Genomic DNA, 16,677 nt, shown 5'->3' with positions numbered 1-16,677 from the left:
ACACACACACACACACACATATATACACACACACACACAGAGAGAGAGGCATTTCCTCTCTGCTTTTGTCCCATTCACAATCCTCTCCCCTGAATAAAAGCTATTGTGAGTTTGGAAAGGCAACATATATATGACTCATTTCAGTTTAAATACGGTCAGATCTCTGCTTGTAAAGGGGACGTTAGTGTAAAGTAGCCTATGTGCATGTTCATAAATGTTCCTACTGGAATTTACAATGAATCTGTAACATGCCATAATAAGTTTCAGGAGAAGTCAGATGAACACCAAAGTCTGTAGAGTACACTCTCTGATTGCTACTGAAAAGGGCAATTTATTAATACCATTTTTAGCAGGTCTCGAGTTTTTTTAAAAATTATTATTTTAGTGTCATTTTAGTTTTACTTTTATACTTCTTATATGCAGCTATATTGTGTGTCTTTCAAAAGAAATACAACATATTATTGTTTCCATGTGACCTGCAACTATTACAGTAATTTCATCTTTTTTTTTTTTTTTTAGCTCTGACCAAACAATTGCTTTTATTACCTTTTACTTCATTCTTGTACATTTTTGAGGACTCATGTGTGTTAAAACAACAATTGCAGCACGTGATAATCATGACGTGCATTATTAATATGTTTATTACTCTGCAGTGAACCTGTCCTGTATATAATCAGTCATATTTATCAAGGCTGGAGTTTCAGCTACAAACAAGGAGATCTCCGGGGTTGGACGCATTCATCTGCTCATTGATTGGCTGCGAGCCGCCTGGCGTTACGTCACTTGTCTCCGCCCCCTGTCCTGAGCCTGTGGGACGCGGGGTAAAGCCAACATTTGCTAACAGGAGGTTTTGTATTTATAACAAAATAAAATACACCATAATTGAAGGGTCTCTGGACTATGTAAAATAATAATTGGACGTCAGCCAGAGGGGCTGCTTTATGAAACACGTTATGTGTAGCGCAACTTTAAAGCTTTAAAAAACAAAAAAACAATGCTGAGAAATAATTGAATGAACAACGATGAATATGAATTATTTTATTTTGAAATTTATTCCGGAAGCCGACTCATTTCCCGCGAGTAACTTGGCACCGGTGACATTACGGGATACAAACAGAAGGTTAGCAAGGCTGACGGCAAGTCATCTTTAAGCGAGGAACGGGGTTGTTTTTTTTTGTTGTTGTTGTTGTCCACGCGGATCGATACGTGTTTGTGTTATGAGAAGTGGACGGTGGCCCTCTTAAGACCGGTAAAACAACAAGACACACACACACACACACACATATTCGCTCATGCTAGCGTGCCACCGTTGGAAACGTGAGCTAGCTTAATACGTTAGCTTCGCGTACGTCCGGTCATTCAACACCAGGTTTTTCAAGGAACATAACTCATAACCAATAATATAACTCACAACTCTTTTACAACCGGCTGAGAAAAAAAAAACCTGAACGTGTGTTTTTCTCGCCTTTTGTAAACACGCTGCGCTTTTGCGCGTCACGTGCGACGACGATCCTCCTGCTCAACTTCACAAAACACACTTTTGATAACTTGGCCAGCAAACAATCACGAAGCAGAAAGTTAAGCTTCCCTGCGGTCTTTGATCAGCTACCTGAAACACAAGTTGGACCTCAATAGTAACAGTCATCACGGACCGACATAAGTGTGTTTGTGACCCTCCCCCCTCCTCTTTTCGTGACCTCTCTCCGGCTCCAGGTCGGACACCATGGCTGCAGCTCCTCCATTCAGACGGACGGACTCGGCTCGGGGGGAGTTTTCTCCCCTCAAGCACTTTGTTGTCGCCAAGAAGAAGATCAGCGATGTGTTTGAACAGCTCCTCGGCTACGTGAAAGAGACTTCAGAGTTTGTAGAAGGTGAGAGGGGGTTTACTTACTGAACCTGTCTGCGGTTTGTCAGTCAGCTGACGTGTTTTGGTTTTTTTTAAGCACCACGCCATTCATGAGGCGAGGCAACAGCTGTTTATGGGCACAGCACGTTGTCACCAACAATTCAAATGGTTTCAACATGAAACGCAAAAGACAAAATGTAAAAGAAGTGAAAGAGAATAGAATATTTTTTAAAAAAAGCATAAAGATAGAATTTTTATTTTTTTTTCCCGGATATGAGTAATTGTTTAATTCAAAAAGAAGAACTCAGCCTTGATTTAGAAGAACTGTGGGTTGTGGCAGACCTGCAGTTCTCTGGGAAATTATTGAGTGAACATGATAAAAGAGGTATGTTTTTGATCCCACGTTGTGTTACTGTGCTGACAGATATCAGTGGGAATAAAGCTCTGGAGAACATTGCGAGTCCGGATCAGAAGCTGGAGATTCAGGCGTATGCAGACAAACTTGCTGTCATTAAGGAGGTGCTCGCACGCAGGCACATGAAAGTGGCCTTTTTTGGCAGGTAACTGCATCTTATACATACCTGAACCTTTCATCCTTATTCAAAGAATATTGTCCTGAACACCTTTCTGATGTGATTCTCAAACTGCGTTTTCCGTAAAAGCAGTTTTTACATGCACACTTATTGTGTTGTGTAAGGTCAAGTTGTCCCTCCCCGCAATGTAGGCGGTTTTGTTTTCACTTTCATGTTCTTTCACACCTGACGGTTGATCTCGAAGTGACGCTGTTCAGTCGTCTCATCCTTCTTCTGTTGTCAAATTGATGTTAATTAAAGCTGCCGTTTTGTACGTTTCTGCTCTATTGTGTTTCTTCAACCGTCACGGCAAATAAGAACACAGTACCCGAAGGCCTGTTCATTTGTTTACATGTTGAAAAAAAAAAAAAGCCATGTGACATAAGCAGATTATGTGACTCCATGACTCATCTGTGTCTCTTTGTTCTTAGGACCAGTAATGGTAAAAGCACGGTGGTTAACGCCATGCTGAGGGACCGCGTGCTGCCCAGCGGTATCGGCCACACCACCAACTGCTTCCTGAGTGTGGAGGGCACCGAAGATGACCGGGCCTACCTCAAGACAGAGGGCTCTGAGGAGGAGAAGAGCATCAAGGTAGATGTAACTTCAGTAACCATTTTTCAATTAGGATTAGGTTACTACTATTCATCTGTTTTGGTTCATACATTTTCACATTTTAATGTCCGGGGGCAGCTTTGGGAAGCTTGTTTGCAGTCATTGAATTGTCTTATCCTCCAGCCGGACTGACAGTGGACTTTGTTTTACACAAACACTCACACTAGTCAGCCCACCCGTTGCCTGTAATTTGCTGTCACCCAATTACACATATACTGTGTGTGGGGTTTTCCCTACCACTGTTAGGCTTAGGTGCAGCACTTAAGTTGTTTCGGGAATGTAAAAGCATTTGTGGAGAGCATCGATACGAATTTAATGAGTTTTCCCAGATCTTAAGTTGCGGACTTGTTTGTCAAGTTTTGTCTTTGAGGGTTTTTTGGGTGGTGTTTATTTATTATCTGCTTTTCCCACATTTTTGGACAATTGTACATAGATATGGTAAAAGTAATGATCAAAGATGATGTGCAATTGTATATTTTTTTTTTAGAGGGGGTACCACCGAACCCTCCACCCGATATTTGCACCTACGTCTTCAATAAACTTAGGGAAAACTCTGGTATGTTGGTAAAATCTAAGGGGTTACATTGTGGTTCCCCACAGTCATCTGTTGAGTCCTTGTTGTTAAGCCAAGTGCAGTTAGAAGGGCAGGAAATATGACTGATGGCCTGAAAGGTTTTTATTGTTCTCGTGGATTGTGTTACTCAAGTCGGTCACACGGTTGAGGATACAAGCTGATTAGGTTTATTGCTAGTCTTGATAACAAAGCTCATATCTTTTGTACCTTTGCTTATCTACAGAGAGCATTAGGCTTACATTTAATAAGCACTAGTGTTTTTTCTTCATCAAAGTTCATTCATAAAAGGCCCATTTCAAGTTTTTAATATAGTTATGAAAGAGTAATTATAATTATATAAAAAGAGGGTGCATGAAACAAGTAAAATGATATGCAGATAGGAAGTTTGTGCGTTATTAGGCTGATAGCTCGTATTATCTTCCTTCTCTGTTCAGGACAAAGAACATGATCAAATCCAAAATGTGTGAACTTGACAAAGGATGTCTGAAGCTGCAGTTGTTTGTGAAATGTAACAAGAATACAGGAAGTTTACTGCAGTGTCAGGTGTCTGAAATGAAAGCCCAATGTGCGAGACTTCACTCTGTTCTTCACTTCAAACCGTAGAAAGAGGTTGACACGGGTTCAACAGAGTGAATGAGCAGCTTAATCAGCTTTTATCTGAGGGTTTCTCTTGCCTTCTTAATAATCAGTCCCATGCTTTTATATGGCACTGCCCAGAGTGTCAGAAATAATGTGGCTTTCCTAATTTCTAATCACACTTTCCTGTTGAATTATTATTTCAATGGCATTGCACGCTTTACTCTTGGTGTGAAAAGTTAAAAGGATAACCCTATATTCATAATGAAAATGTGAAATACACAACAACAACAAAAAAACGTAAAAAATAATGTTTTTCTAATTGATAAACTGTCTCAAACCCGTTTACTCCTGGACTCAACCGTCCAAGGACTGAGATTTTTTTTGAAAAGTCTTGAGTGATGGGAAAACATTATTACATTTTTGCATTCATACGGCAGGTATTGCTTATTTTATTGTAAATTCATGACCTTGTCAGTAACACTGACGGCTTTAAAATGCTTTTACATGAAAAAGAAGTGATTACATTGACAACCGTAACATGAGTGTATGTACAACCCCTCTTCAGACTGTTAACCAGCTGGCTCACGCACTTCACATGGATGAAAGCCTGGACGCCGGCTGTCTCGTCCGTGTCTTCTGGCCAAAAACCAAGTGTGCTCTGCTCCGAGACGACCTGGTGCTCGTAGACAGGTAAAAGGATTGGTTAATCACATCTGGAAAAGCTGCACAAACTTGGATTGATCTAAGTTGACAATTTCCCGTTTTTTTGTTTTAAGGCTTGTGTAAAAAGTCCAGCAATGTGTACAAAATTAAGTCCAGAATGGGCACATGATTTCATATATTTAGTAGATTTGACGTATTTGACCAGTAGACCTCTCTTCCTCTCCGTAGCCCCGGGACAGATGTCACGTCACAGCTGGACAGCTGGATTGACAAGTTTTGCCTAGATGCTGATGTCTTTGTGCTGGTGGCGAACTCCGAGTCCACGCTCATGAACACGGTAAAAAGCTCTCCCACATAATGATTATATGTTTGGCCAATATTCTATAGAAGTTATTCATTCACTCTGCATTCGGGATGAACTGCACCTGCGCCTTCATGCATAGTTACAGAATAACTTGTATTAGGAGTTTGATAAAAAAAAACAAAAAAAACTTTTAACTGCGTCACTGACCTAAAACAGTCAGTTATGATTCATCTAAGGATTTTCCGTCACCTCATTGTCTCGTGCTCAGATCTGTCACCGTCAGCTGTTTCAGACCGGTATCCTCACTGAGCATGGGCACAGTGGCAAAAGCATCACTGTCATTTTGTCAGCCATTTTGTCTTACCAATAACTTAATGATCTTCTACTTTAGAGAATCAAATCCTTCAGGAACCTTTGTGATGTGTATATAATTAAAAGACTGAATGATTTCAGGTATATATATCCCATTTTATTTGTGTTGCATACATGTATATACATATACATATCATTAGATAGTACAGGGGCTGCTTCCATTGCTCATTATCACCCAATATTCCTCTTGAGGTCTTGAATTGTTCAGTGATCGTTGTTACAGTAATCTGATGGCTTAAACAATAATACTCCACAATAGCAGGCAAAGTAAGTTTCTATTTTGTCCAGTCACTGACGTGCACTGAAGGGGTCAGTGTGGATGTTTCCTACATTGAGCCGATTAGAGTGCTGCTGCCCATGTTTGTGTGGAGCCACAGAGAGGCCCCACTCTTGTTTGTGTCTGCTCAGGCATTCATGCAATGTGAAGCTGAACACAATCAATCACAGAGCTCCTTAACCCGGCTGCAGCTCTTAAAGGGAAAGCAAGTTTACATTACCCTCCGGGTTGTTCAGTGGCAATAAACTTAGACATAATGTAAATAAGGTAAGTTGTCACGTGTCAGTGAGAGCCTGATATCCAACTGGGAGCCAAAAATATTAACATTGTTATCCATCCACATCAACGCTGCTGTCTGTAAATGAAACGGACTAAAACAAGCTTTTTTGGAGTTTTTGATTGTTGGAGAGAAAAAGTGAAATATTTAATGAAGCCTTTTCACTGTTCAACATTTACCTTTGCTGACTCGTCCCCTCGTCTTTCTCTTCCATCAAGGAAAAGCACTTTTTCCACAAAGTGAATGAGCGTCTGTCAAAACCGAACATCTTCATCCTCAACAACCGCTGGGACGCCTCAGCAAACGAACCAGAATACATGGAGGATGTGAGTAAAACATCCGCAGCATTTGTATAACATCATAAACGGTAACACTACATACTGGTTTTTGCAAATAGAAAATTAGATAATAGAAAATTAGATGGAAAATTTGATACATTGATGTAAAACTTTCTGCTCGGCAAAATACCACAGGTATTAGGTAAAACGGAATTTTGTAATTTAGTTTATCTGAACACACAATTACCGTGTTTTCAATAAAATTGTATTTTAACTTTGAATCCACATTCAAGACTTTTTATTTGGGACTTTCTGTCATGTCCTTGTCCAGGTGAGGAAGCAGCACACAGACCGCTGTGTGAACTTCCTGGTGGAGGAGCTGAAGGTTGTGGACCGTGACCAGGCTCCCAATCACATTTTCTTCGTCTCTGCAAAAGAGGTGCTGAACTCGCGCATGCAGCGTGCACAGGGCATGCCTGAAACAGGTGAGCATGCAGGAAACAGGTGGGTGGTGTTATCTCTGTGTTGAAGGATCAGATTGGAGAAACAGAATATGATACACGGTCACAGAGAACATGGAGGCGGGTTGTAATAAATGTGCAATCACCCACATTCTGCAAATTGGAATAGAGCTTTCCTCTTTACTTTAGCTTTACTTGTAATTCCTTTTTTAAACTGGATATTGTTTCACTTATTAGAAAAGTAATTTAAAAAAAAAACATTAAACAGCATACAAGTTACAAAGAACAGGAAGTGGGGATAACTAATAAAAATGAAACCAAATATAAAACCAATATAAAAATCAAAGGTTTAATAAAGATGGAAAAACTGTTTTGTGTATCACACCTGCATGTGGCGTGTTTTTGCAGTACGCTTCATTTTCTTATCTGCTGTGATCATTTCATCCAACAGGTGGCGCTCTGGCTGAAGGCTTCCAGGAGAGACTGAAGGAGTTCCAGTGCTTTGAGAGGAGGTTTGAGGTGTGTGAGTGTGTTTCATGAAGCAGAGTGAACACTGATGTACTGACTACCAGAGAGACATCTCAGCAGGTACTGAGCCAGTAGACGGTTGAATAAAGCCAGAGACCGTCGGTCACATGGACACTCAGGCTCGGGTAGTAAATCCTGCACTGGGTGTATCATAAGGAGCAAAGCAGATCTTTTTGACTTTGTGTGGCTGCTGTTAGTGAGACTGAGTTACAACTGGAGAGATAAGGAAACTTACTATTGTGAGAGTTGAGGTTGTTTCCTCTTTCATTCAGAGCAGGAGATACAAACAGTGGCTGCTTTATCAGCCTGTGAGCCGGAGCTCACGTCATTGTTTCACTTACACAATCTCCTCCAGCGTTTTGAGCAAGTCAGTTGCCTTTTGAAATTGTGTGTGCATGTTTGTCAGTGTGTGTATGATGTGAAAGAAAATCCTTCTCCTAACAGTAACAGCTAACCTGAGCGGTCGACTAGTCGAGCCTCACTTACCGGTTAGGTTTTCCCTACCAGCCATATCATTTCAAGCCGGCACTCCCAGTGCTGTCTAGACCAATCACTGTGCCTTTTCATCAACCTGCGTCTTCATTGCTGAAATCTAGATTCACTTAGGTGAGGGCATCCGTTTGTTTTCATTCCACTTTGATTTTCTATTTGTGTGTTCTGTTGCGTCGTATTTAGATGTTTTGCTTTTTACTTGGGGGGGTGGGACTGAAATGTGTCCATCCGGGGAGAAATGTCTTATAACACTTAAAGATGCAATCCTTACATTTTCAGTAGGGGTTGAGTTGGTGACACAAGTGGTTACTGTGAACACAATAAGTGCAAAATCCAGCATAGAAACTAACAAACAAACACAGACTCAGCCACAACAAATTATGTTGTTTAAAAAAAAACAACTAAAAAAAAACAACCTCCTGTCATGATAAACCACAATCTGACTTCATGTTGCACATGGTTAGAAAACTCAACTTGGTTACCTGACTGTGATGTTGGAGATAACTGTTGCCTGCAACTCACTGATCTGTTGACAAAAAAAACCCCAAAAAAACAAAACTGAAAATGGCCACTGTCTAGCTTGATAGATGTATTTTGGATTATTGTTGGTGCTAAAAGTTTCCTGTGGGTTCTTCACAGTAAAATGGGTGGTAATGGATTAAGGAGTATTATAGGTGATTGACGGACAACTGATAATATTGATCATAAGCAGCTAAGAAGTGTTTAATAAGACGACAGCAGCAGAAGAGCCTGTCAGGGCTGTGAATCTGTCATGCCAGGAAATCATGACATCACTCCTGAACACTTAAAAAAGAATCACGGCTACTATCAGTTAAAGATGTCTGATTCCTTAAACATGAAATCGTTTAATGTAGCCCCAAAATGACACAATATTCCCACTTTTACTTGTCACTGTATTTTTTTTCATTTTTTTTTTATTCCTTTCAGTTGCTGCCATGTTTGTATTCACTTAATATGATTTCATTGTTTTGCTTCGCCAACACACTACTGTGACTTCACCAAATGTGGGCTGCGGGACACGAGATCCACACCCTGCTGCTGTCAGTTCCTCACCTGTGTTTCCATTTCGTTCCCCTTGTCTTCAGTCAAAAGCAGCAGGTGTCTGTCTCGTCTTCTGTTGGTCCCTGGCAGCGTGTATGTCCCCGCACGCTGTCCAGCAGCAGCCTCTGGAACTGTCACAGTAACTTGTGTGTTATGGCCTCGCAGGAGTGTATCTCGCAGTCAGCAGTGAAAACAAAGTTTGAGCAGCACACTATCAGGGCCAAGCAGATCACAGAACAAGTCCAGGGCATCATGGACGCCATCAACATTGAGGCGGCGGAGAAGAGGTGAGTATCGCCACATGTTTCTTTCTTTATAGTCTAATTTTACTGATCATGTCAAACTGATATTGTCTTCTTTTGTCAATGCCATGAATGGCTTATAGATATAGACTATAAAACATCTGAGAAAGTAAATATGTTGGTGTACAGTAAGTCATGAATTAAGTCAAACATACAGTACTTTAAGTGTCTGTGGATTTCTTTCAATAACGTCTTTCTGCTGTGTGTTATATTCATTCTCTTTGACTGAATCGCTCAGCTGTTAGTTTGCATGTGTGACGATGTTTCCTGTGTGTTGGGTCGGCCTTCAGGGTGGCTGCGCTGGAGGACAGAGAGTACCAGATAGACCGGCTGGAGTTTGTCAAGAATCAGCTCAACCTGCTGATTGATGACATAAAAAAGAAGATCAAAGCGATCAGTGAGGATGTGGAGTCCAAGGTAACTCTTGACAGGTGGTGACACAAATATTGCATCTCCCGCTGAAGTGTCTCCATGGGATCTGCCTGCTTTTACCAACAGATCTGAAGAGGGGCTGCAAATAACAAATTGATTCATTATTGACTAATCTTATCATCAATTTCTTGTTTAGTTGCTTGCATAGGGTGTCAGAAGATAGTGGGCGAGGTCTTTAGATACCCCCAAATCTAAAGATAGTTAATTTATCAACCTCAAATTTTTTTTGTATTATTATTTAATTAATTTTAACCAAATTTTAGTCAATCAATTAAGGGATTAATTGTTTCAGCTCTACTGTAAATGAGAGTTTCAGCCTTTTACGTTAAAACTCCTGATACGACAGCTTTCTACAGTTCTTAATCAAAGTCTATATTGAGGGTGGAAAAACCTATTAATACCTGGACAGAATCCGCCACCAGGAGATGCTCCATTAGAAACATATGGTCGTTTAATGCAGCAGCATGAGACTGACGACCCACCTTGTGCTTCATCCAGGTGTCCAACGCCATGGGAGAGGAAATCTGCCGGCTCCATGTGATTGTTGACGAGTTCCACACTGACTTCCACCCCTCGCCTCATGTCCTCAAGATCTACAAGTCTGTAAGTAAAGGCACAACAATGAGAACTGTAATGCTACCTCTTCTTCTAACTGTATTATGATAGGAGAATTAAGACAAAGTGGTAGTTAAGGATTTAGATAATAAAATAAAATAGAGGTCATATAGATGTTGTCTATATTAGAAGACACAGATCAGGCTGCCAACCAGATGAACTCTGCCTGCTCATACTTTTCCCCCAACAGTACCTGGTCAATTACACACTAATGTTTCTTATATTACTTAACCCTCCTCTTGTCCTCGGGTCAAAATGACCCGCAGCTGTGTTCAAACAGTTCTATTTTATTTCTATATTTTTACATTTTTGGGTATCATTCTTTAAAGAAACCCTCACAGCCTCCTTGTCACCAATGATCCCCAAAAAACATGAAAATAAAATGGAACTTGGTTGAACACAGCTGCGGGTCATTTTGACCCAAGGACAACGGGAGGGTTAATAAAGTATATGATAAATATCCTGCACCTTTAAATGATTTTCTTCATTGGGTTTCAGTTCTGAAGTGCTTTATTTGACAAATTCAGTGTCCTTGTGCATAAAAATTCACAGTTGTATCCATGACTCATCCGCACTGGATATAGTGTTTAAGAGTCCTGAGCAGCGCCGTGGTGGTAAACTAAAGGATGGGAAAAGCAGCAACATAGCTGATCATTTGAACAATTAAAACAACGCCTTGTGAAAGGTAACTTAAGGTGCGCTTAAGTACTCATTCTTACTTTGCTGTTTTTTTTTTATTCGCTAGGTTACTGTTTTTGATTAAAAATGTCTTACCCCTGATCCCTGCCCTACGATAGCAGCTCCCGCACTGTTTACATGCTATCTACTAGCTTTGACACAAGCTGGTGCAGATATGGGGATATGAAAATGTAGCATTAGAAGAAGAATCGTTGAAAGAAAGGCCAGTTTTAGCACATTAACACATGTAAAGTCTGTGTAAGCGCTGCGGTGGGGCTGCCTGAGTAAATGTCTGACCTCTGACCTGTGTTGTTGTTGACAGGACCTGCTGGCTCATGTGGAGGAGGGGATGGGAAAGAACCTGGCCTTCCGCTGCTCCAACGCCATCAACGCCTCTGTCCAGACCTCCCAGAGATACATGATGGGTAACTGACTGCAAACATAATAGGTTTTTTTTGTGTGTTTCAGTTGTTTCTGGGCTTACCGTGAACAAATCTGTAGGTTTAGCAAGCGGGAGAAAATATTTTGGCTGAAAAATATAATAAATGAATTTAACATCATTTACCTCTTCTCTCGCTTCAAACCTGGTAATGGATGATATTTTATATTCTTGATTAATGTTGATATATTAAAAAAAAAAAAAAAATCCCTCAAGCAAGCAGATGGAAGAATCGTGAAGATTGAAAGTTAATGATGAGAAACTTTCCTTTTGTCAAAATGTTTCCTTCCTTTTTAAAATATCCTCCGTTGTTGTTTTTTTCCCCCCACTGATTTAGAGCGTTACTAAACCTAGGGTGAACCTTTTGGGCACTCGGGCTGTGTTCTCTAACACCCAGATCACTGCTATATTTACTGTCCTTGCTGAATGCCATCATCCCATGCCCCATTATGCTACAAATGCGTCACTGTGTCAGGTGCGCATGCAAGCTGTGCTCAGTGACAGCGATGTTGGGAAGGTGTTAATGTGCCCTCTGATGAAAAGGCTTCGGGTGCTGTTATGAAATCGTGGTGTGATGTTTGTATTTTGTTGTTGTTTTTTTTTTTTTTTTAAAGAAAAAGGCTGTTATGTTTAAACTAAACGGATCTACTTTGAAAATGTTTGCATGTTGTTTCTGTGAAATTGTATGATCAAAATGCTGAAGTAAAAGTACTTAGTTTAAAGAACGGTCCATCACGAGTTCAACATTGTTTCTGTTTGTGCGAAACACCAGCTAAGCTCCAAATGTTCCGCAGACTGCAGTTGATTAATTTTGTACTTGTCACTCTGCAGAGAGCATGCAGCCCCTGCTTCCCTCGGCGCTCCAGAGCCAGGTCCACATGCTGGTGCCCAGCAGGAAGTTTGACCTAAGTTACGACCTAAACTGCGCCATACTCTGCAGCGACTTCCAGGAGAACATTGAGTTTCAGTTTTCGCTGGGCTGGACCGCGGTAGTCCACCGCTTCCTGGGATCTGTGAATGCACAGAAAGCCCTCAGACTGGTGGACCAGAACTTCCAGGTACACGCTGGAGAAGAGAGCTGATTATATAGCAGGACCAACTTTAATGGCGTGAACTAATCTTTTTTTTTTTTTTTTTTTTTTTAGTGATGTGGCCTGTTTCTCATAACGACATCCGATTTTGAATACCTCTGCTTGTGGTTACTCAGGTGCCTCGACCAGCGCTGCCTCCGGCCCAAACACCTTCCTCTGGACCCCCCTCCATCGCGGCCCCGGCCAACGGCGAGACAGCCCTCATGACCCAGGAGGACCTGATGGTAGCCATGGCAACCAACGTGGCATCCCTCACGTCCCGCACTTCAATGAGCGTTATTGTTGTCGGAGGAGTGGTATGATCCAAAAGTATTTGTACTTGCAGCATGCTGTATATGATGTTTGTATAACTTATATTACAGTTGATAAAAGATTTTTGAAGTATTTTACCCTGCTGACTGATTAATCTATCACAATGAATAACATGTTACAGGAAAGTTTATGTTTTATAAATTTCAGGTATAAAACTGTAACGGAGGAAATCAGGAAAGACTTAATGGACTTGTCCTTTTTATGTCATTGCATACAAATACTTTGCACTGACAAGCATCCCTGAAGTTGTTTTGAAATCCTAAGTATGGTAACGCAAATTCTGCCTGATGTTTTTTTGTTTGCTTGTTTCCTAGGTGTGGAAAACAATCGGCTGGAGAGTGATTGCCTTGTCGGCGTCGCTCTACGGCCTGCTCTACCTGTACGAGAGACTCACCTGGACCACGAAGGCGAAGGAGCGCACACTGAAGCGGCAGTTTGTGGACTACGCTACTGAGAAACTGCAGCTCATCGTGAGCTTTACCAGTGCGAGCTGTAGCCACCAGGTCCAACAGTAGGTTCTGGCATTTGGTAGTAGAACAGGCATCTGAAACACTGTGTAAATATGTCTCTCAGGTCAGACAGCGCTGTGGGGGTGTGAACTGGGGGGTGGGGGGGGGGGGTTTGAGATCATTTCTGGCATTTTCTTTCTTTGTTGATGCGTGTTTGCATAGATTGTAGCCATGTTCGTTCAGCGTGTAATGTTTCGTATGGTGTTTGTTTCCCCGAGCCTTGACTTCCCGTAATATTCCTAATTTACTCACACCCTCGCCCTCCCCTCTGCCCCTCTGTAACCGGGCTGAATAAATAAGCGGCGCGACGCTGTGCCCTCTGTGTTGCCAGGGAGATGGCTACGACCTTTGCTCGGCTCTGTCAGCAGGTGGACCAGACGCAGAAAGAGCTGGAGGCGGAAATCGGTCAACTGACAGCCACGATAGATCAGCTGGAGACCGTCCAGACCCGCTCCAAGAGCCTGCGGTCAGTCCAGCTTCTTCACTCAGTGGGGGGAAGAGATGGGATGTCTGTCAGGGAGTTTCAGCAAAATCTAGTCGGAAGAAAACAAATGTCTTGGTAAAAATATTAATGATACTGCAAGAACAGCGGGAATTTCAAGACTGGTGAACAAATCAAACTCTACATCCAGATTTAAGTCAGACTTACTAGACCTGACCTAAGTAATAAAAGCGTGCCGGGGCTCAACACCAACTTTTAAGAGTGGCTGCCGGGCTGGTAACAAAGCATCAGCTTTTGGCTGCTGAAACTGAAAACACGGCCGCCGTTTTTAGTCACCATATCTTATTAGTACTTACGATACTTTAAATTAAGTTTCTTGAACTTTTCACCCCGCATTTAAACAACTTCATTTGTTTCTCTCTAAAACTGCACACGAGTAACCGTGCTCACGTAGGCGCAGCATTGTCTGGTTCTGGTTCCTACTGTAACAGCAATATTTAAATATCCCTACTGCAACAAATATTATAAAAACATTTATTTTAGGGTGGACGATTTGCTGTTTTTAGTCCATTTCTTATTTGCAGGGGCCACTGATAATTCATTCTCAATTTCTCTTAAATTGTTGCCAATGGCAACCTGGCAGCCGTTTCTGTCGAGCCCTGTGTGCATACAGTACACGTGTCACATTTTAAGTTATTTAGCTATTTCCTGTTCCTAAAAGGTGTCGCTGCTCGTACTGTACGTGTTTGGCAACCGTTGATTCATGATACACACACGCGACTGCAATTTGTATTCTGCAGTTTTGAGATCTAACGACCGAACTCCCCAAAATTCGGTGAATAAATGTACGTCTCAAAAACGTGCAACATTTTTAAAACACCTCTGCGCACCGAGCACCCACACAGGTGTTGTCGCTTATATATACTGATTGGATCTGTTGGTACCTGCTCAGTCCCAGACGATGTACTTCTACACAGGCAGCTTTAACCTGCCCAGAGGTCCAATCGATCCGACTGAGAGAAAACACCCGTGTGGACGGGCGCGGGATGTTAAAAAAAAAAAAAAAAAAGGGAATAAATCCGACATGGTCAGCAGAGCAGTTGGAAATGTGAAGAAGCTTTACTCAAAAGTTGTTTGGATTAAGTTAGTCTTACTTTGATGTTTGTTTGTTTGTTTCATTTGCAGACATAAAGCCACTGCACTGGAGAAACAGCTAGAGGCGTTCACGAACCAGTATCTGCAGCCTCAGCAGTGAAGCTGCTTCTCTTCATCGCTCCACAGTTTGGCTCTTATTGAGCCCCTCATTCCTCAGTCTGAAGACGCCTCTACGCCTTCACCTCTGGCTGTGGACTGTAAAGATTAGTTCATTAATCAGTCTATCACTTGGAGAACCTATAAACATTTTGATTATCAGTGAAATTGCGAGAATCCCAAACGTCTCCAGCTTCTCTCATATGAGGATTGGTCCCTTTTGTTTCATTTGTAAAATGTAATATTTTCTCTGGTTTTGTTGTTGTTGTTGGGTTCTTTTTTTTTTGGTTACTTCAAAGGCCAGACTTACCGCTAAATCAAAATTTACAAAAAAAAAAAAAAAGAGTGGTAATGATTAGCAGACAGAGAGGAGGGAAGGATCAGACCCGACCCGGTCCTCCTCTCAGCTACGCAGGTGCTTCAGGTATTCGAGAAGCACCAGTGAATAAACTGTAAAACACAACTGCCTGTGAAACAAACGTGGACGCCCCACTAGGCAGCGATATAATCTCGATCGAGTTGAAGGTCGGGTGCTATATTTTCACACTAACGTGCTGACTAACTGTGAATATGCCTTTTTTTTTTCTTTTTCAATAACTTTTGTGGAGCAAATGAAGTTTGTGCGTCTGTAAGACTGCGCATGTATCTGTTCAGACGCGAGCTACTGTATATTAAAGAATACATATATTTAATGGTAGAAGGAAACGTTCTGTTTTTCATAATTATAAGATAGTAGCAAAAGTAATAATCTCGAAGATTTTTCGCTGAATGCAGCGAGCCCTGCGGTCCACTGATCAGTATTACAAACTGAACGAGCTGCGTCTGTGGCGACATTCCCGGGGAAAGCGGCGCGCCCTTAGCGACGCAAGGAGGGTGTAGGCGGAGCTAAAGCAACAGGCTCGCTCTACAACCCGCTCTTTACCTGCCAACTGACCTACGTCACAAGGCGACACAGTTTGGATCTGTGGGAAGGGAATGTCCAAAACACAGCTGCAGTTACCGCTCACCGCCGCAGGTGCCGCCAAAGAGAACACAACAGGAGATCTTCCGAGATTGTATCTTCACATTAAATTCAATAAAGGGATCATTCAAGTAAAGGGGAAAGCATGTGTAGTTTTGAGTTCTATTTTCTAACAATCCAAACTGTACAGATTAAAGACTTTGAAAAAAAACAAAAACTTTATATTTTATATTATCATATTTTATTTATAGCCATTAGACTTATGAGGTTGATTATACCAGTCTACACTTTGTAGAGTTGTCTTCTTTTTCCTTGAATGTGTTTAGATTTGTCAGATTGCATTAAACCTGCAATGATCTAAAAAAATGACATAGTCTGTGGAGTTTTATTGGGGCCCAAAATTCATTTTGGTATGTAGTATATAGCCAGGGCGATGCGGCCGAGTGTGATGTTTCGCCGTGACACAGGAAGTTGATGTTTAAGGTCAAACGATGCTCCAAACCTCGCGAAACTTGCGTCGGGCACCAACTTTCATGAGTTTTTCATGAGTGTTAAAGCCGCCCAAAAAAAAGGCAATTTAAAAAAAAAAAAAAGAATAACGAACAAAATCGAGAAAAAAAAACAAAAAAAACTGCAAGGGGGAATAATATGCAGACCCTCGAGTGCTGCACGTCGGGCAGCCGGCGGCCTCAACCCGCTGGATCAGTGCAGACGCGCAAGAGTGCGAGTTTTTCAACATTATTTT

The 16,677-nt window shown here is 41.6% G+C and overlaps 1 protein-coding gene across 1 annotated transcript; it reads left to right on the top strand.

Annotated features, from left to right (window-relative positions):
* The first annotated feature begins 1,086 nt into the window (after positions 1 to 1,086).
* Positions 1,087 to 16,301, top strand: mfn1b (mitofusin 1b). The gene is made up of 18 exons (XM_069150027.1): positions 1,087 to 1,249; positions 1,714 to 1,871; positions 2,271 to 2,406; positions 2,850 to 3,012; positions 4,752 to 4,876; positions 5,078 to 5,186; positions 6,298 to 6,405; positions 6,689 to 6,842; positions 7,270 to 7,337; positions 9,066 to 9,187; positions 9,493 to 9,619; positions 10,133 to 10,237; positions 11,250 to 11,352; positions 12,198 to 12,424; positions 12,574 to 12,753; positions 13,084 to 13,280; positions 13,610 to 13,744; positions 14,906 to 16,301. The coding sequence occupies exons 2-18, from the start codon at positions 1,724 to 1,726 to the stop codon at positions 14,973 to 14,975; spliced, it is 2,277 nt and encodes a 758-aa protein (XP_069006128.1). The 5' UTR covers positions 1,087 to 1,249; positions 1,714 to 1,723; the 3' UTR covers positions 14,976 to 16,301.
* The last annotated feature ends 376 nt before the right edge of the window (positions 16,302 to 16,677 follow it).

The sequence above is a fragment of the Embiotoca jacksoni genome, unplaced genomic scaffold, assembly GCF_022577435.1.
Source record: "Embiotoca jacksoni isolate LCO1_2020_lvr unplaced genomic scaffold, fEmbJac1.0.p SCAF_16, whole genome shotgun sequence".
Classification (NCBI taxonomy): Eukaryota; Metazoa; Chordata; class Actinopteri; family Embiotocidae; genus Embiotoca; species Embiotoca jacksoni.
The sequence above is the reverse complement of the archived record's forward strand: the minus strand, read 5'-3'. Positions and strand labels throughout refer to the sequence as shown.

What these genes read in the sequence shown, in the direction of transcription:
- mfn1b (XM_069150027.1), top strand. Translation starts at nt 1,724, where the DNA reads ATGGCTGCAGCTCCTCCATTCAGACGGACGGACTCGGCTCGGGGGGAG. An exon ending in GCTTTGAGAGGAGGTTTGAG is followed by an intron (nt 7,338 to 9,065) that starts GTGTGTGAGTGT and finishes ATGGCCTCGCAG; the next exon opens with GAGTGTATCTCGCAGTCAGC. An exon ending in GTGAGGATGTGGAGTCCAAG is followed by an intron (nt 9,620 to 10,132) that starts GTAACTCTTGAC and finishes TGCTTCATCCAG; the next exon opens with GTGTCCAACGCCATGGGAGA.